The sequence below is a fragment of the Cataglyphis hispanica genome, chromosome 3 (assembly GCF_021464435.1).
Source record: "Cataglyphis hispanica isolate Lineage 1 chromosome 3, ULB_Chis1_1.0, whole genome shotgun sequence".
NCBI lineage: Eukaryota > Metazoa > Arthropoda > Insecta > Hymenoptera > Formicidae > Cataglyphis > Cataglyphis hispanica.
The window spans coordinates 7,622,832-7,644,983 of NC_065956.1; the positions used below are offsets into that span (position 1 = coordinate 7,622,832).

The 22,152-nt window shown below is 30.3% G+C and overlaps 2 protein-coding genes across 5 annotated transcripts in view; one reads left to right on the top strand and one right to left on the bottom strand.

The window, feature by feature from the left end:
- LOC126848139 (delta(14)-sterol reductase TM7SF2) overlaps window positions 1–22,152 on the bottom strand; it is an 83,909-nt gene that overhangs the window by 32,763 nt on the left and 28,994 nt on the right. The window lies entirely within an intron of this gene.
- Window positions 662–21,964, top strand: LOC126848138 (monocarboxylate transporter 12). 4 transcript variants are annotated; one of them, XM_050588765.1, is made up of 13 exons: window positions 4,585–4,701; window positions 5,910–5,956; window positions 11,120–11,267; window positions 13,428–13,632; window positions 15,356–15,496; window positions 15,914–16,102; window positions 16,368–16,614; window positions 16,702–16,900; window positions 17,551–17,718; window positions 18,004–18,226; window positions 18,714–18,953; window positions 19,124–19,249; window positions 19,521–21,964. In XM_050588765.1, the coding sequence occupies exons 3-13, from the start codon at window positions 11,139–11,141 to the stop codon at window positions 19,679–19,681; spliced, it is 2,028 nt and encodes a 675-aa protein (XP_050444722.1). In that variant the 5' UTR covers window positions 4,585–4,701; window positions 5,910–5,956; window positions 11,120–11,138; the 3' UTR covers window positions 19,682–21,964. The 4 variants fall into 4 exon arrangements, with proteins under 4 accessions (XP_050444719.1, XP_050444721.1, XP_050444722.1 ...); XM_050588762.1 differs by lacking the exons at window positions 4,585–4,701; window positions 5,910–5,956 and adding an exon at window positions 662–1,236; XM_050588764.1 differs by lacking the exon at window positions 5,910–5,956 and having other exon boundaries at window positions 4,576–4,701.

Genomic DNA, 22,152 nt, shown 5'->3' on the forward strand with positions numbered 1-22,152 from the left:
ATAAATTATATTATAAAATCTATAAATCGTTAATTATTATATAGCTATAAAATATATGCTCTTTAATTAAAAAAAAAAAGTCGCTTGATGCATTTCTTATAATACATAAATATACGACAAATATATTTTATTCTATATTAATAATTATAATCTTCTTTGTCGTATATATTGGAATATGTGATAGAAGATATGTTTTCTACGTAGTTAGCTGGTTTATTTAAAGAAGGGGAGAACGGATCCTTGTCATAAACTTGACGTACACTTCAATTATGCAGTTTCAATTCTATAAATAGTCGCGAAACTAGTTAAATCCGCCTCGCGTGCTATTTCGAGAAAACCAGAACGAATTATTTATTATAACAACGAAATCGCAAGATTGCTTACCATCAGGAAATATATCTCAAGCATACAAATCGCCGTATCAACGTATACGAATGCGTAGACGAACATGCGACTCGATCGAGAATGAGATGAGCAATCTGAGAATCGCCAATCCTCTCGTTTTTTTTTTTCCTCTTTTTTTTTTGTACATTTACGTTTCCTAGGGAGGGGGGATAAGAAGGGAGTCCAAGCGTTGCACGGCCAAGCCTCGCGAGTAAGCTTGTACTTTCGTTCAAGCGTATAAAAGCAGGAGGGGGCTCGACGGGGGCTTGCCGAGGAAATTGCGCGCGGGAGGTCTAGAAAAACGCTTTTGCGGACAAGTCGCGAATTGTCGGCTAGCAAATCAGGGAGATTTCTGAGCGACTACGAGTTACACCGCGCGTTGTCCGCCTACCAGTCCGTCTTCTTTATCGTCGATTCTCTGCGTACTGTGAGAAGAAACGCGTGAACAAAGACGTATACGCGTCTGATATATTTTCGAAATCATGCGCGCGTATATTGAAGATTGATATTGACACGGTGATCGATAATATCGAAAAAAAAAACCGAAAAAAACGGCGAATTTAATAGTATCGGCGAGTATCGGTCTCTACCGCGCAGAGAAGAGTGATAAGGACTTATTTTCCGCGCGATGATTTGTTTTAGCATGCACGATTGATAGCGTATTGAATGAACTCGCGCATGTGGACCACCGGCGTGCCGCGGATCGACTTGTCCGAGAAAAAGACAAACAAAGCGCTTTTGTTGAAAAATCGTGGACGCGCCTTCAAGAAGAAAGACGCGTTTGCCTTGTCTGCCAGTGTGGTAGAGAGAAGATCGCCGCGTGAGTTTGCGATCGTCTGGCAGAATGAAGCGGTAAGTGAGAGTAGATTGCAATAAAATAATGTGTAGTGTGCATGCTGTGCAATTAAATCATTCACGTTCTCCAATAATCCAAAAACTACTACGGTATATTTCATGAAATTTAAAAAAAAAAATACATGTACATGATATTTTCCATTAAAAAATAGAAGTTTTAAAAAATTAAATGCAGTATAGAGCGGATATAATTTTTTAAATAATATAAAATATATCAATTATTTAGTAAAGAGAATTATTTTTTACATATTAATAAAGCTAATTTTACAAATAAAAAAGAAATTCTTTTTAATTATTAAATTCTTTTTAATTTTAATTATTCGATTCTTATGTATATCATTATTTTTAACGATCATTATTTTAAGATCTGAAATAATATATTTCTTAATTTCTGGACACATATGTGCGCTTTTAGTATCATTAATGGTTAATTAAAAAAAAAAAATAGATGCTCATCCTTTCCGCATCCTTTACTTTTCAACTTTCATAGAAAAATCGTATTAAAAAAAAAAAAAAATGTTTTTCCAAAAGATCGAAAAAATATGAGCTATTTTGCGAACACCGGCATCGATCAAAGTCATAATTAATTAATAGATTATAGAAAGTTGACATGCCGCGCCAAATCGGCGACGGTGCGTATTTTTGCATAGCACGATCTCGTGCCACGAGCAACACGTGTATATTTCGCGAACCGTCCTATAACAGCTCTCTCGCATATGGCTCGCCGGCTGTCCTCGCGATTCCAGCTGAGTAATTATTTAATCGTGACGCGAGGCGACGCGATGCAGATCCACGACGGCATCTCCATCGTGGATCTCGATTTTGTGTGCCGAGATGGAAGATCGGTAAACGCCGGTAAACTTTTTACTCACTCTCACAGGCCCGTTACGTCACGCCACGTCACGCTATATATTACCAACACGCTTGGTAACATCAAAAACGAGTTGTGCGTGCATTCGGCGACGTATGCACGTACAATCTCCTGCTGTGTGAAACGGGTTATCGGACAGTCGCCTCCAGAATCCTTATCGTCGATCGACAGCACTTGCGCCGTCGTGTATATATATATATATATATATATATATATATATATATACGACGGCGCAAGTGCTGTCGATCGACGATAAGGATTATATATATATATATATATAATTGACGTACGACGCGACGCTTGGCTGCGCGCATCCGGTCCAGAATGCGCGACTCGCGAAGCTTTAATTACTTGATATAATTTTTTAATCTTCATAATTTTAACTTTATCTCGTTCTCGATATTTCATCCTATAATATAAAAATTCGTCACACGAAAATCAGTTTCTTCAGTTTTATACACAAAAAGAAAAAGATATAGGAAAATTTAAAATAATTCGAAAATTTAAAATAGTTCGAAAATTTTATTTTATATGTTACTAATTTTTTGCGTAGTTCTCTCGTAACATTTTTTTCGGCCTCCTTACAGGTTTACGAAAAGATAACAACGATCGGAAACTATTAATCATGTTTGTCGTATTCGTTCATCACGGTAGGTTTTGTAGAAACAAATGAATGATTCAATCATACGATATGATAATTTGATCGATGCAATTTCTAAAAGCGCATACACCTCAATGCACGCATAGTTAGGTTAAATATTGCATAATCATAAAAAATATAATGTATACATTGCTTAGATTGTCTCGGTATGAGATTTTATTTAGTTATGCATACTTGATCGAATTCGAGAGGCATGTCTGCTATAATAAGTTTGCACGTATACAAATACCTAAGTATATACTTGAGCATGCTATCACATAATGTAAATCTGAAATATAAGTCTTGTAAACGTCAAACTTGACATTGAAGCTACGAACTACTCATAGGTCTTTTTAATAAAACCGTGGAATGAAAGAAAAAGTGATTTAACGAGTATAATAGCGTTTGAATTTTTATATTATTTTATAATAATATAAATATTATTTTATAATTTTTATTATTATATATAAACAAAATTTATATTCGATAAGCGATATAACTACGATAGCATCATCATTGTTACATTACATAATATTATTAATATTATTAATGTTTCAATTTTATTTATTTTATGTTATGATGTTTGTATTAGATATAAGTTTATCTAAAATATAAAAAATGAATTATATATTCTGGTGTGTTAATCTATAAAAAAAAATCATCTTTTATTCACATTATGTTTTTTTTATCCTTAATGAAAACCTATTGTTTGTAGCAAGCAAGTGTTGTTCTGCCTCGCTGTGAAATGCAAACGTGCCATAGAATTTAATTAAAATTTACATAATGCAATCACGTAATCAGGCAACGATATCAGTGATATGTGTAATAGACACACTTGATTTTTTTAGCGACCTATTTCACTTATATTGTACGAGTAGATTCTTATGATATATTTTCATGCAATATCCTTAGAAAAATAAAATTTATTAAAAATAAAAATTACACTGTGCGCTTACAACATCGAATTTATCTTTATGTTTCGTCAATCTTACTTTTATATCTGTTCATGAAATGCTCATAAGATTGTTAACGATCGCATTTAATTTTCGTACGATCTCATCCCAAAAATGTACTGATGTATAAAATGACTGTAGAAATTTAGGACAATCGTTAAATTTGCAATAAATATATAAATAACGATTCATTCACAAAGTGATGGTCAATCCCGAATTTTCAGTGCCGAAACTTTCTACAATCGTTGCGTCATTCCAAACATCTGTCGCGATGGGACAGATAATAATTAAGAATTCAATGTTTCGTTCCAGTGGACATTTAAAAATGATGTGCGACCGAATTATCAACTATTATCAACAATTTTGAAATAAAACATCAGTTTCAAAATATCATGTCTCTTTTATCTAAACGTATATGTTTACTCGCGAATAAAAATAATATATTATTAACAATTAAACATCATTTATTAATGCCAAGTTAATTCACATATCAATGAGTTAAATAATTTATTGTAATAAAAAAATTAAGGAAGACCACAACGTGATTGACCTACATTTTCGCTCTTGCTCCAATTCTTGAGTGACTTTTTAATTTGACTAATCGAGAAATTTTTGTGTAATTTCATAATCTCTGATTAATTTCGAGCAAAGCTTATCGGGCAAAAGCAGTTTTCGTGAAGCGAGAAAACAAGATGAAGAAGGAAAGTGGAAATCTTTTCGATATCTCGTGCCGATGGCACCGACGGAATCATCGCGATACTCGCAACACTTCCACTCCAAAATGACCAATCTGACATCCCGTCGTTATCACCGACCGACGTAAAGTCGCGCCGTTCGGAATCGGAGCGCGCGCGACACTTTAGTACACGCGTTTGCACGCGTCTACGCACACGCGGCCGTGCGGGCGAGTGGTGCGTCTCGTCTCTTCGGCTCTCTTTTTCCTTTCGACTTCGGATCTTCTCGGCAGTCGGTGACAGTGATTTCGAAAAGATAGATAGGTAATGTGTCTCCGTCTTTTTATGTCGATCGCGTGTTTTATTTTTATTAAGATAAACAGAGGGACAAAGGCGTGAAAATCAGCTGATATTTTATAGAAAGTGTGTGCGCGCGTATATATATGGAAGAAAAATATGGTGTGAAAAATTATGAAGCATCCGATCCCACATAGCCACATGTGGAATTTCCTCTCTGCGAGTGTTTCCCGCGTTAAACTTGGCCACGCATGCGTACGCTACGCGCGTTTACACGTGCGAGTACTTTTTTCTATTGACAATAATGACATTGGGTGAACCGCAATCATGAAAATAATCAATAAAAATCCACAAGTATCATTATTCACGATATATATTCGATTAATCGGTAAACGCGAGTGTGCGCGCAGCTGCTTATGATGCGACGTTAATATTCATTAATAGTTTATTAATCGATCATTATTCAAAATATTCGTATTTCGAAAAGCGACATAAAGTATGTACGTGCAAAAGTATATTGAGTACCTTATCCCTTCTAATATTTAGAAAGATTTAAGTAGTTATTTCCAAAGAAGGAAAGTTACACTTTTACCCTTAAGAAAAATCGGAAAATTCTGATAAATATTTAATTAAATATTTAAATATTTAATTAAAATTGACAATATGTCAAGAGAAATTAATTTGTTATTATGTCAAGAATTATAACAGGAATAATTAAATGAACCGCTAGAATTTATTGATGTAATTATGAACAATGGATATATAATATATCCATGCGATTTGTCTGTATTGTTGTGCGGAATTGTGATCTATATATTTATTTTTAGATTCAAAGTATTCTTATACCGACACGCCGCATGACTGTTCGAGAATCTCATGGGTCTGAGGCAGAATTTATCTCGAAACAAATATTTTAAAGTTTTTTCCTACTTTTCTTATTATATTCAAAAGACTTTTTAAAATTCTATTATATATTATTCTATTATATATTATCTTTTTTCAAATGTATAGAAATAGATAGTTATCTTTATCGCATCTTATTAAGCACTGTTGCTTTTATTTGCATTTATTATTATTAGAAAACCATTTTTATTTATTAATTAAATTTTGTAATATAAAACTACTTATTATTAGTTGCATATATACGTCACGGATAATTATAAAATAAGAAAATTAATTTTTTCGCAATATCCAGAAAAATGTTTTATAAATTTGAAATATATCTTTATGCGCAGATGTTTTTTTAAGACTGCGGAATTCAATCGGAATGTCAGAAAGCAAGGTAAATGTTGCTTCAAGAGAATCAAGATAATTATGATGATATTTTTGATACACACCATCGGGCCATCATATGGTTCTCGACGTATTTTTTGTTACATCATCGAGCATAATGGAATCCGCCCACTTTACGTAAAGAATTTAAAAGTTAATCAGTCGTGCGACTTGAAAGCCTTTTATTTAAATGACATTTCTTTCGCCCACACTTGATAATCCTGCACCAGATGCTGCACCAGAACATTATTTCGTGTGTATAATAAACATGAAAGACTTGATGCATTTAATTGTGCCAGAAATATAATTTAAAACATAACTCATATATATATATATATATATATATATATATATATATATATATAAGAGAGAGAGAGAGAGAGAGAGCTATTATTAAATTTAATTATTAAAAAGATTATGCAACAAATTTCTCTTTCTTTTTAAAATCAAATATTAATTATCCATCCATCGAAGAGCATGCAAACATTAATCATACATTATCATATCAGAGGTTTTCCGTTTAATCTGTATCTTTGGAAAAAAATTCGGCGTCTTATCTTAATTGGAGAATAAAAAGAAAACGACAAACCGCGCGAAGGATACGATTAAATAGCCTCTCCGCGGTTATTTCTGAAACGCTTTTATATAAATTTTCGACGCGTGTTGTTATCGTCAATTGCAAGTATTGTTAGTGAAATAAATGCAGAACACGCGAAATCGTCAGATAAGTCCCCTCGAACTTTGGCCTCGATATATGGTTCAACTCCTCCTTGCCTCCCTTATTAGTGATGAAATGTGTATGAAAAATATATTGTCAAACTATGTTCAATGAACAAATAAATAAATCTTACAAAAATTCATTTAAAAAAAAAAAATAATATTGACATTTTGTTTTTGATTTCCAATAATTTTCTATACACTGATACGTTTAATTAAACCACAATAAAATGTGATTATAATAATATCGAATTTCATATATTCTACAATGATAATTTAACGATTATCCACAAAAAAACATCTATTCAGAGGTCAGATTTTTATGATAATGTTTGTGAAATTTCGAAGAACGATCGTCACTCTCGCGATAATTATGTTATTGCAAATAGGCATTAACAAATCGGTTCACGCATGTCAATGTTTATCAACGTCTGCGATTGCGTAAACGAAAATTGGATTTTTATATGTCATCGGTTCGCAACGGAAAATTTGGCAAGTGAAGGTACGGAATAAGATTGTAGATATCTCGGAAAGAGCCAGATCATAAAGAGCAGAATAGAGTAGCCTTTTACTTGAGTGTAATGTCGTTTTATTATACCTAGCGAAATAGTCAGCGCGCATTTTATATAGTCTATTAGAAACATATTTTATACTCTCGTAAACACCAAAAAAATGCAGTTTAAACGCACCGCGATCAAGATTATTGTCTTTCAAATTTTGTCTGCATTCTATCAATCTTTTCGACGAGAGTACGATTTACGAGGAAACTGTAAAGAAAAAATAAAATAAAATAAATACGTGGATGTTTTTTAGATATTAATAAAAATATTGCTTGCACATATGTTCTTTAAGAGTTATAGCGCTTTAAGAGATAATAATTGATATGCATCTCAGGGACATCATTATTTTCTGTGTATCACACTTGAGATTTAATTTATATACATATATTCTTATGAAATATGGAAATGCGGGCACAACACCAAATTCCAAAAATAAAGAGTTGTACATCAAATGAAAGACCTTGAAATGATATAACGAAAATAATTCGAATAGCAATAAATCAGATAATCCAGTTTTAATCAACCTTCTTAACGTTTTTATAGTACGCAATTAAAGAGAGATTATTTATTAAGTGGACAGTATGTTTTACAAAATTGGAAATAATTATATTTTTAATTTTTTTTTCTTTCATATTAAAATCTTATATAAAATAAAATATCATTAAAGGAATAAATCACAAATATAGAAATAATTCAAAAGGCGAAAAAAAGTGGTTCGCGTATTCTATGAGAAAGGAGACACAGAAAAGCATATGGTAATACAAGACCATAATGCAAAATCTATAAAATACATTATTGTTACGACTGACAATTTCGCATAATTCACACACGCCAGCTTTCGCGATAATTACGTCGCTTAATAAAAATCTTTCCGTTTCACTTTGTGGTCGCGATAATGCATAAAATACGCTTGTATTTTTTATAAGCAATCATGCTTACAATGTCGCGTTGTTTGAACGGTAAAATGTGTATCACCAAGTGTGAGTAAGTATTGCATTCTCTTTATTCGCCTTATAGCAGGATATAATAAGCGTCATTCGGCGTTTTAGGCGAGCTTGATCACGTCGCGATCATTATTATAATTATCATTATGAGTGTTTAATCTTTTCATTATTCCATCGCGGATGATAATTTCCTTTGAAGTGCCAGTAATTTATTGCCGATTGATACAATGCTCATGTGGCGCTATATAATACATTGTATAAAATTATGGAGTTTCATTGGCGTTTTATCTTTAGTAAAAAATATATAAGAGAGTGTCTGCTTGCTCGACAAATACTTAGGCATAAATTATCAGCAAGTTAACAGAATTGCATTGTCCGGTCCGCACTGATAATGATTTATCTTGACGTTTAAAGAGGTAATCAGCGTTCTTGTAAAAATCATCCTCATTTCTAGAACGGCGATTATGAGGCCATGTTTGAATCTTTGCGATTGCCTCGTTTCATCACATTCTTTTTTCCCCGTCTTCATTACGACTTTCTTTATTATCGATGACGTGAATCTTTACGTCATAATAGCGGGAACATAATGATATCTTGTGCATATATGTAAATGCCTTATATGTATTGTACGATGTATGTTTCGTTTTAATAGTCTTATTTTTTTCAAGCCAAATTTATGTCAAACAAAGTAAAAAGAATGTAAATATAAAATGCGCGATAAGTAGTCTTTGATTATAACTTGATCATGATAGAGAACTCATTCTCCCGTGAAATATCAATTATACGTTAGTGTAATATGTAAATGGTATGATAATAATCTGTATCTTATCTAAAAATAAAAATTTGACGTTATTGATTACATCTAAGATAGCACGGATTATGAATAACTATGTTTGCGTTCTAGTTTCTACATCGTGTGTTAAATAATAGTTTTTCAAATATTAATTATTTATGTTTAATATAATATCAATCAAAATAATATTTGAAAAAATAATTATTAAATATGCACGATTATAGCTAAGTATAACAACGCGTAATGCTAATATATAAATAAAAGTAAATAAACAAATTGTTAATAAAAATTTAGATAAAAAATTAGATAATATAAAATAATTAAGAAAAAATAATTAAGAATAATAATAAAATAATATAATATATTTTCTCGTAAAATATTATGTATATATTTCATTCTTATATACATATTATATTACAAACCAACGAGTTTAGCATTATCAATATTATATATTATTTAGAGTTATTATATAATTAAGTTGAATGAAAAAAGTGAAATAAAAATTCAGAATTTACTTTTTCCTTTCGCATATTATCGCTTAGTAAGAGAGTGTAAAATAAACAAAGTCATGCTAAAAATAAACATATTCGTTATCAATTAACAAAGTTTACACATTTCCGTTTACATGATGAGCTGCTATGCATAATACACCTTTTTGCAAATGACACGACGCGTCGCGCATGCGGAATAAATGAGGTCGTAAGTAATTTTTAATCATTTTTGATATTCTAACTGAGATAGACGACACACGCACACATATATTCACATATGTATATTGCGAAGCATCATAAAATTAGTATCCAATATAAGATAGAATTGTTCCGAATTGCAGAAGTTATTTGTGTATTGTGTATCAGAAATAAATATTTTCTCGGGCTTATCTTATCGTCGATTTATAAGATACAAGATACTTAAAATGTGGCGATATTTCAAACGTATTAAACGTCATAATGCTTACTTCGTTGTCTAGTAAATAAGTACACAGGTTACAACGAATCATTATTTTATTTTTCCAGTTTAATCAAAACACGCACACACACACATATACACTGGAACATAATATATCAGACCTACTACTGAGTTATTTACTGAGTTGTATTTTAATTAGGAATCCTTTGAAATTCTGTCAATTTAACGTCTCTCTATACTTGATTAATCAACGATTTATATAAACTATAAACGATTGAAATATTAGAAATCTTTTCCAAAAAATTATTCGCTTTTAAGTATTTTATATTTCTTTTAAACTAATTTCAAAAGTATTTAATATGTAAAATAAAACTAAAAATTAACAATACAAATAATAATTTAATTTGGTATTCTTGATAAAAAAAAATAAATTTTAAATTAATCAAGAATTTTTTTATGAAAGCTAATTCTGCTTGGCTTTGTTTAATACCAAAATGACTGATTGCGATAGCGAAATCATCTAATTCTATAATTGTTTGTTTATGCATTTTTCTCCTGATAAGGTAACTTCTTACAATCTCATATCGACTACATTTCTCATTATTAATTTTCGCAATTAATAATAACATATCACGTATCACCGATAAAAGATCTTTTCTTAAAAAGAATCAATTAGAAATGCTATTTTTTTCTCACAACTTATTAATCTTTGATATTAATTTTTCGATTAAGTATGCATTGCTCGATTATTTTATGAACACACTATATGCTCAAATAATAAAACGATAATATTCTGTTCGCGAAAACACTCGTATTCTCTTTAAGAAGATAATCTTAAATGAACTAGATATTTATATGATAAGAATCATTTAAGTTTAATTATATTACGATATGAAAAAAGATAATCGCAAGCATAGATATAATGCTGTAAATATTGTTTAATAAAAATTGTAGAATTATTCTTTTTATCATATATAATCTTAACATTTATACATATGTTGCATAAGTATTTTAAAAATTCTTTTTTCAAATTTATTATTATTATCAATATTTTATAAAAAAAACATTTGAGCATTCAAAGCATTCAAACACTTTCATCCCATATAATTTTTTTTCCACGTTGAGAGAGAAAGAAAACGATCTATAATACAATATTCCAATATTCACAAATATATGTTTTAAATTTTCTACAGTACCTGACTTTTCAGATCATGCAAAATTGCGTTTATTAAGCAAGGAATGTGTTTCAGATATTTCAACGGCACAACAATGTCGACGATAGCTAACAAAACAGAAGAGCGAATCTTCGATACGAGCAAATCGCAGCAAAATAGTCGCAACTGCAACAAGACTGAGGAGCTGCAGCTCGAGGACATTAACGACAATAACAATGATGAGGTGAGCCGGCAATGCGTAACGCGCGCACCGTAGGTGTGTCAAAATGCAAAAAACTGCAAAAAAACGCATCGCGCGATTACTCGCGCCGCAGCTCCGGCGATCAGTATATCCGCGTTGAAAGTGACGGGCGGATCGATGCACATACATATGCTATAAATTGCAAGCGATATCGCCATATTTGCGACATACTAATGATAATCCTTGTCTCGTTGTGGGTCATCTAGAGGCGGGCACGCATTCCCTGCTGAATTTCTCCTTATCAATCCTCTTCAAAGTTAAACTCGAAAACTGCTTCATCGTTCGCTCTTAATTTCATCGCGCGAGCGATGATAAAAAAATCGCCCTGATTTTTATGCCGCGAATGACTGATAATACATTTTGTACGCGAATAATGGACCTTTCGAAAAAAAAAAAAACGAATCTTTTCGGATTACATTGCCTGTGTTTTCAATCGTGAGAAAGTACTTTCGTACTCATCAGAGCCTTCGCGAAAATAAAAAAAAGTTCCTAAACTGTAAGAAACTCTTCGAGTTCCTTGATCGCGATCGATTTAGATATTTTGATCGTTGAACATTACAGACAAATTTTTTTCTTTCTTTTCTTACGAATTACAATCACAATTGATAATATATAGATGATCAGGATTCAACTTGATTGCATAATTTTTTACTTGTTTAAGAACTTAAAGAAATTGTAAAAATTCAATTAAATCTTTCTTCAGATTTCATTAGATTTTAGACGAAATATTATTTATTATCTTTGAAGCTATCGAAGATAAACATGCCTTTTACTTAAGTTAATGTTTTAAGTGTACGCGGTTTGGCAGCGAGTTGATAATTTTCGAAATTTAGGTCACGAAACGGCCGAAATACTAAAGGCCGGCCTCTCGGCGACTTTCTGAGCGGCCTTGACCTTAACACCTTGTGAATTTCGAGCGAGCGAACGTTGATGCTGAATCAGAAAAAAGTCGCAAATTAAGCGAGTTCGCCTTGACAATTATATCATATCGTATCATATTTTCTAATAAGCAAAATAGTAACTTCCTTACGCAATAATTAGCACCTTTAAATTTCATTAATGATTGAGATATAAAAAAAATTTCTAATTTATTTGTTTATTTTGCACAGAAACAGCCGTATAAATTTTCTTTCGGCTAATACGATAAACAATGCACAACATCTACAAATCACAAAAATATAATTGTTTCTAATAATTATAAGAAATCGTTTGTCGCATAAACGAGATATTGTGATTATCATATTTAAATTCTATCGTAATTTTTATCATATTTAAATTCTAACGTATGGTTTTTAAATTCAGATTAAATTTAGATTAAAACTAATATATTCAGATTACAATAGCTATATATATAGTTTATCAATAATGTTTTATAATTTTTTTTTCTTATTTTTAAATAATTTATATCTGAGAATATTTTCGCTAATTTTATTGTTTTTAACATTATAACTAAAAGCATTGTATCTCTAGTTATTCAAACAAATCTTCGTTTTTTTTCAAACGCGAACGAACTTCGTCTGCGAACTTCGTATGCTTCGTTTGCATACTAAAAGTCATAGGTCTTAAATTTCCATTATCACGTTTATCTATATAAAACCGAAGCAAGTCACTGTACCTTCTTCTCGAAAAATTGGATCATGGCAAATTCTAATTTGTTTGTGATTATGTGATTACACATATTGCATATGAGAATATTATCCGCAATATTCTCATGTTTAATATCACATATATGTTAATATTTTAATTTTTTATCACATTGTTTTTTGATATTATAATAAAAGATAATTTTTTTGCATAGTTATATCCGCATTTTATTTATTTGACCTACGTAATATAATAATTTTTAATGTAATTTTTTGATAATATTTTAATTTAATATATTTAATATCTTATAATACATATGTGTGCGCATAACTTCCTATTAATATGTATGTTCTCGATATTTTAGCGATATAAAATCTCTAACTAATAATTCTTAAATACAGTGTACTATCTTGTTTGGAAATTCAAGCAAGATAGAATCGCAGCGAAATATGTTTGTACATGAAAATGATTATTTTGTGATTATTTTGCATAAATATGCATCTAACGAGTTTTTGCTAGATACTTATGAATCACTGTAAAAGTTTTGTGGATCAACAGACCATCGAAGTGGAAATGGTGGTACCACCTGACGGAGGATGGGGCTGGGTAATCGTCGCAGCCTCTTTCATGTGCAATCTTTTCGTCGACGGTATCATCTTCAGCTTCGGCGTATTCCTGAACGAGATCGCGGATGCATTTTCCATATCGAAAGCGAGAGTCGCGCTCGTCGGCTCATTACAAACTGGATTTTATCTCATGGCTGGTTAGTAGCGACATATATGTAACATTTAATAGTAAGTCCAGATATCAATCTTAGAATCCTGGATTCATATAGTATTTAGTTTTATCATAAAAACATGCAACATTATTTTCATGATATTTTTGTATTTATCGTTAGAAAATTTTAAATAATACTTTTTTGCTCTGCTGCTTTAATCTCAAGCTCCTGTTTCTTAAGATTTAAAAACTATCTTTCAGATTTCAGATAAATATAAAATATGTGATTCATATATTTTAGATACAAGATTCTATAATCTTTAGAGTTTATGCTTCCTTTAAAATCGAATCACAATATTGACGTAACATGTTTTGTACAAGACGCCGAAAATATACGATAAGAAGAGCTGTATTTCTGCCGAATGTACGCAATTGATAAGTCTGTTTGTAAAATATTAGCGATATAATAAACTCGCATTTGGAATCTTTCTGATATATATCGGGTCGATCAATAAAGTAACACATGACACTTGTATTTGCACCAGAATTAGCATCGCAATAATAAGTAACCGTTTGTACGATCAGTCTCAAGGATTTTTCGCAGTGTAATTCAGAAAAATAAATACGCAGAAGCTTTTCTATTCAGCGCTCAATTTAATGTACAATAAATGCTTTTAACAATATTTAACACTTTTAATTTATAATCTTAAATTAACATAGGAGAGATATCAATAATTAGTAATCACAATTCATAAACGCGTTTAATTATATTCTAGTATACATGTATCTTTCTAATGACTCTAATTTAAAATCTAAAAAAACAATACATGACAATTTATGCGGTATTATGAAAAATACTGTGAACCTTTCAGGTACAGCACTGTGTCAGAATTAGCATAGCAATGCATAAGCGCTTGGCAAAAACGCACTTAATTACCCGTATAATAATAAAGAGATTACTTTCTGCAATTTATCTTTAATAATGTGTGTATTTGTATTTCTGACAAATTAAGTATATATAGATATTTTACATATTTTATAAACGCAATTCTTTTTACTATTATGCTACATCTCAAAATATCCATTATTTATTATATAATATAAAATTGAGCTCTAATTATATTAGTTAAGAAGGTTGAACTTGAAAACAAGTATGTGAAAAATATCTATTTATTATTTAAGAATATTAAATTTATATAAATAGTTTAAATTATTTTAATAGGTATTTTAAATTATATATATTTTTAATAAATTATATAAATTATATAATTTTTCTATTTTATTTAATAAGAATAATTCTATTTTTATTTCCAATTATATATATATATATATATATGGATATTTTTCTATATATTCTGGATATATATATGGATATTTTTCTCTTACAATTAGTAGCTTCAAATATAAGCATGTCATTTCAATCGTAATTTCATATTACGTATCATTATTAAGGTATATTGTAATAGAATTACTTATAAAAATATAAGACATATACATATGTTGTTTCTACAAAGTTTTCGCGTTGCCTATCATTGACGAGAATTTGTGCTAATTGTAAGTTGCAAATTGTCAAATAATCAATACACACAGCATACCACTAAAAAAAAAAAGAAAAAAAAAAGAATCAATTAAGATTGAATCGATAATAAAAGTGTAAAGAGTGATTTGCGTATATTTCCATTTGACCGGATATCTAAAAGTTAAAGATCTATAATCATCGGCGAAATGAAATCATTGACGTAAATTAAACCATGTAACACTTATTCCAGGTCCCTTCGTGTCCGCCCTCGCCAACCGATACGGATTTAGGCTGGTGGCGATATTAGGAAGCGTGATAAGTTGCATCGCCTTCGTCCTTTCGTATTTCAGTACCTCTATCGAATTTCTCTACATTTCTTATGGCGCTATCGGTAAGCATACATCTTCTTGTCTCAGATATTTCTTATTGTCGCAGTTGTCTAGCGTTTCTATTCGAGCTTCTTACAAAATCTTCTCACATATAAACACGATGTTTTCAATTATTTTTTTTATTCAATCTTGCGCGGGAGAGTCTTTGCGAGATTCAGACCGCATCTTGTATTGTAATATTTCGATATCGATATTATCGATAAAGATATTGGTATTTTGATATTTAAAAATTTTGCATCATATATTTTAAAATAATGCATAAGCGTTCATTCAGATATATTCTAGAACGAAAGCATAAATAATAGTAATAATAATAATAATAATATATATTAGTAATATAATAGTAATAATAATAAATTTATATAGAAATTCTTTCTTTAAAACAAAATTTTTTGCCAAATTTTCTGCCAAAAACTTAGGCGGTATCGGTGCGGGACTGATATACGTGCCAGCCGTAATAACCACCGGATTTTATTTCGAGAGATGGCGGGCCTTAGCTACAGGTATCGCGGTATGTGGCTCTGGTATCGGTGCATTTTTACTTGCGCCGATTTCTGATATACTCATAAAGAATTTCGGCTGGAGAGGAGCTCTGTTATTTCAAGCAGGTGAATTTTATGTACAAGTTTTATAAATTTATGTGTAAATGTTAAAAAAGTCAAAGACGATTATAGTATTGATCAAACAATATTTTTATATAATCTATTAAGATATGATAAGCATGTATTAATGAATAAATGTTTATATCGATAAATATAACATTATATATATTTATATTTTTATATTAATATTTATTAAAATATTAATAAAAAATATAAAATGAAATTAGAAACATATGTGTATAATAGAAGAAACGACTTGTGTGACTTAAAGGCATGCTGCTAAATTGCGCTATATTCGGCGCGATGTTCCGTCCTTTGAAACCAACGCGGATTAAGGTGAAGAACACCCCGGAAAACGCCGCGCTCGAGGTAAAAACCGCGTTGATGGGAAAGGGTGTGTCAACGACCTCATTACACTGCGTGCCACCGAACAGAAGCGGTTTCTTCGGCACGAATAATAACACGGAATATCCGACGGCAGCGGAACTTTTCGGAAGTAACCCTAATATAATAATAAAGTAATAAACGCGAAAGATTTCACTTATATGACAATACTGACAACCGTTTCCTTCTTTAACGCATCGCGTCATCGATTTTTCTTTCAGCGCCTCCAAGTCCTTGTACTCGCTGCACAAGGTGCACGCGGAGACGCAGACTTTGGAGAGGACGGTGAGCATTTCGGAGAAACGGCTATCCGTGCCGATATATCCTGACTTGGATGTTGTAAATAACGAAGAAAAGATAGCCGAAGAGAACAATCTGCTCAGCGGCGACTTGGAACGATTAAATGGAAAAGTACCAACGGTAAGAACAATATACATATATGTTACAGAAACGAAAAAGTCAAACGCTATAAATTCGCAATTTGCAATTAAGAACGTAAGACCGTAAATTGAAACAAACGTTTATCTGAAAAGATCAAAGTAAATGATAAAGATGTTTTAATTACGATACAAATACATTGTTTATCTAATTTCTTTGAGATGCAATCGCGATTTATTCCGATTCCGAATAGAATACATAATTAAAGATTGTCTGTCAAAGTGCAAATCTAAATGACGGATTAAAACAACAAGATTGCAAAAATATTTAAATTTTACATCCAACTTGACAAATGATTCGAACTCGTTAGTTCAGATTCTCGCGAGTTTCATTTATCTCTTTTGTTGTTTTCAAAGTGAAGAATGTCTAAAATATATAGACTTATAAGAAAAAGCAACTATGTATACTGCCAAGAAACGAAAAGCACTTTTGAAGTTATAAAAATCAATTCGATGACCTAGAAAATCATCCAAGTCAACTCGTAAACTTACTTTTGTCAACATCTATATTTTTGTATAATTTAACGAAAATATTTAAAATATATGTAATATTAATCGTACAACCCGCATATAAATACATTTTCTATTTTGAAATTATTTTGAAACTACAAATATTCTATTTTATTCTTTTAGATCCGCCGTCATACAATTAGCGGAAGGCGCCTTCGAACGGATTCGGAATGCAGTCAAAAATCTCTTAGAATAGGCAAACGAAATCCAAAAGATCCGCAGAGACCGTTTTATAGAGATGATATTTTTTATGGTGGATCTTTGAACAGACTTTCTCATTATAGATCGCAGGTAAATTCTATCAATTATCCTCGCAAAATACTGTGTCACAAATATATATAATATAATATATATATATATATATATATATATATATATATATATATAAATTATATATCTAAAAAAATTATTCTTTGCAAAATATAAAATTTCCTGTTTTCTAATTCTATAAAAATGTAAAATAATAAGTTAAACTATATTAAATTTAAATTGATGTTAATGAATCTTTTTCTTGGCGATTTTGTATAAATAACCATTTTATTTAGTTAAAATTATCAAAAGCTTACAATTTTGCAGCAATCATCGGTCGGGTACCACATGTCAGTAACGCGACTGCCGACGGCGACGGATGTGGCCGAGGAGGAGAGTGGAAGTTGTTACCTGTGTCCGGAAAGCGTGCGACGAATTCTGACCACGATGCTAGATTTAAGTCTTTTAAAAAGCCCTTCCTTTCTAATACTAGCGATTTCTGGCGGCCTCACCATGATGGGCTTTTATACGCCTTTTATGTACGTGCCAGGTTAGTATGTATATATACGTATGTATATCGCGAATGATCAATAATATTTATTCTTTTTTAATCCTGTTTAAAAACATATAAATTTTCAAAAGAACTTGTAAAGTAATATCATCTGGAGAAGGAATTTTTTTTTCTCATAATATAACTTAACATATATAAATAATATATAAATTCGAATAATAAAAGTCGATTAAAATAATTACCAAAAATAGAAAGCAAAAGTAAAATAATTAATAAATAATATTTACGCTATCAAAACTGAACGAAAATGAAGATAAAGATTTTAGATTTTATTATGAAATGTTTAAGGTATTGCGCGCACACGTTATTTGTTATAAATAATGTTTTTTTTTTTTATATTTATAGTTAAAACAGTTAAAAGTAAAAAATATTATTTATTTCCATTATATTTATGTAACATATTTTTTTTGTGCGCGTTACTTCTTTTATTTAAAAAAGAAATAAATATTTCTGCTCATCTTTGCAGATCGAGCCATAAAGGCTAACATCGACGCTTCTACAGCCATGTTTCTCGTTTCGGTGATTGGTATCGGTAATACTATCGGTCGTATCGTTTGTGGTTTAGCAAGCAGCTTGCCTGGAGTCAATGCTCTAGTCGTGAATAATATGTTTATCAGTGTCGGTGGTTTGGTAACAATATTGTCCGGCATTTCTCTGACGGAGGGATATCAGTTCTTTTATGCAGCCAGCTTTGGCCTCAGTATATGTAAGCAATATATGTGAACTCTTAAATTTTTCCTATAAATCTTATGGATATGTATCTTTTGTATATCAGCTTATCTGATTCATAATGTTTCGATTAAAAATTTTCTTAAATATTCCGATATCCTGATTTTATATTTATTAGGTTTACAAAAAAAAAAAATATTTTTTTAGCTGTCTTTGCTTCTTTGAGATCAATTCTCGTTGTGGATCTGCTCGGTTTAGAAAAACTGACAAACGCTTTTGGACTTCTTCTTCTGTTTCAAGGCGTGGCAGCGACTGTGGGCGCACCTCTCGCAGGTAATTACAATCATACCGATCAACGATTACACTCATCGGAGTATACCTTCGCCACAAACTGCCACAAAAAGTCCACTTTAGTTAGTGGAAGAAATAGCACTGATTTACATTTCACTTCTATCTGACAGCGATATCGAGCGATTCCAGGAAATGTTTGCACCGTTCGTTAAAATTATATACCGATTTAAAGATTGTCGTTTATGATTATTATCAATAAATCATAAAAACTCGACGTCAATTCATCTATTAATATTCATACATATGTAAACAGGTGCGTTTATGGATGCGACTGGAAGTTATGACGCCTCGTTCTATTTATCCGGCAGCTTGATTCTCATATCAGCTGTGATTTGTTACCCGCTAAAAAGAATCAACACATGGGAAAGGCGTGGCGAAAAGAATCCAGTTCCGACGGATCTCTCCGCGTCCTGATTGAAGACGCAAAACTATGCTACACTCAATATACTTCATGCGCGTGCTTATATGCGTTGTACATATTAATGCATAATTTAGCATGCGTTCGAACCGAGAATGTAATTATATTGTATACGCTCACGCCACCGAATGAGTCAAATAAGAAACAATCGATCTCATAGGCGCGATTGATCACGAGTCCTTAAAGCTTCTTGAAACAGAATCCAATCTTGTGCTTGGAAAATGTGTTTCTTCTTATAAGAAGCGAATACGCGAAAAAAAGTGCCTTTGATATGCTTGTGAGCCGCACGACGACGAAACTTTGATCGTTTCCTTTGTTTCCTTAACAGAATCCTATTTCATGAAATGATATAATAATTTTATCATTATGTAATTATAAATTTCTAGTAAGGGATCTATGCATTCCGTTGAACAATGATTCCAATTTTCTAATATCGTATAGATTGTTTTTCTTTTTTTAAAGTAATAAAAAATAGTTATAAAGTTGAATTTTATGAACTTTTAAGTTTTTATAAAAATAGAAAATTACTTTTACGCATATACGCATATACACTCTGTTGATCTCTATAATTACTCGTTCTATTACTTTCTATCTATTAACAAAGAATAAATTATAAAAATATGATAAAAAAAGCCATTTCTCATGAAGTAGGACTTAGATTCGATTACATTTACGTCTTCATTAAATATCAACAAGTGTAAGAGACAAGATGTTTGTGTCTCATATTTGGTGCAAAATTTAATTATAAAAAATTTTTGGAATTAAGTTATTATTTAAATCATATTATGCATAACTTTCGGAAAACTTTCATTTAAATTGTTAATTTACTAATTCACTATTAAGCACGAGTCGCGAATAACAATATGAAATTATTAAAGTAATTGTGACATCACACTTGACTACTACTTAATAAAAAAATGTTAGTTAATATAATCACCATTTAAATATAATAATAAAAATAATATTTATTATTATTTCTGTTTATAAAATTATAATTAAATTGTAATTAAATTTGTAATTTAGTTATAAAAAGGATAATATTATTAGTCTTTTTTTTTTAATATGTATTATTTAAAATAATAGTAAAAAGAATAAAATATTGCTAATAATATAATAAAAATTATTTAGCTAATAATTTATTTAATAGACGATCAACATTGCAAAAATTGGGAATTAAATATCGTTGAAAGTTGTAATGTCACGATTAGCTTAAATGAAACAACAATACAAACAGGAAAAGAACATTATCTTAATCGACCATACTTTCGGCAACAAAAATTTTACGAGAAAGTAGGATGATGTGAAAAGATCGAATTTGTTACAAAACAGTTGTTATAATTTGTATTTTTATAAAGCCAATTTCTTTTCCTTTCTCGCAAAAGAAGAGAGAGTTAAATAATGTATATTTTAATTATCATATGATATTTTAATTATAATAAAGTGCATATTTTATTTTGCATCTTGTCGACCTTATAATTGTCAAATATATTATGCTGAAATGCTGCCAGGTATGCATCACATAATTCTTTTATAACTTTTTTGTAAACATCTACATCATTCATTTGTGTATATGCCATAAGTAAAAGTTAAGAAAAAAAAACAGAGAGAGAGAGAGAGAGAGAGAGAGAGAGAGAGAGAAGTGTATATATGTATATTGCATATTACGTTACATATGATGTCTATTATGCATGTAATCTCTTTTTCACAAAACGTGCATTTTTTCGATATAAAAGTTATATAAAAAGACAATGTATCCATCTATTTTTAAAACTAGCTAAATCTTTAATTATAAAACCCGTATTTACCGGTGAACTATTTTTGTAAAACTCAATTTTGCAATGACATAATTAAAATTGTGTATTTTTTTATACAGAAAAATTACTGCATTCAAATGACTGATCTTTTTATTAAATAATTTTGTAAATGCGTTTTTGTATTCTTAACATTATTGACACGTAAAAAATTACGAAGAATTTATGCAGTTTTGCAATTAATCAACTCGAATCAGTTGTTGCATGACGTTCTCTCCATTACATGTAAGGAAGTTACTCAAAAGTAAAATGCGTTCCTAATGTTCCTAATTATTAATTCAAGTAATAAAAACGTACATCTTATGTATATTATTTTTATAGAATCATGTGTGCAAATCTTCGAAAATGCATTATGCGGAATTCGAAGAATTTATGCTAAGATAAAATAATATTATTGATAAAATATCATGTATAATAAGTTTAAAGATTAAAATACGTTAAGAAAATTAAATTCATAATATAATTGTACCATCTCTTATATTTTTCTTTACCTTATCCTAATTTATTCGCTTATCAAAATTAGCAAAAAATTTTTTTAATATAAATATCTATATTATTTTTGGTAAAATTTGAAAATATGATGTTGTTTCTTATAAAAGTTTTCTTAATCAATCAACTTATTTAATATCGTTAATAATTGCAACTATCCTGAAAAT

What these genes read in the sequence shown, in the direction of transcription:
- LOC126848138 (XM_050588762.1), top strand. An exon ending in AACCCTAATATAATAATAAA is followed by an intron (nt 16,615 to 16,701) that starts GTAATAAACGCG and finishes TTTTTCTTTCAG; the next exon opens with CGCCTCCAAGTCCTTGTACT. An exon ending in TTTCTCATTATAGATCGCAG is followed by an intron (nt 17,719 to 18,003) that starts GTAAATTCTATC and finishes ACAATTTTGCAG; the next exon opens with CAATCATCGGTCGGGTACCA.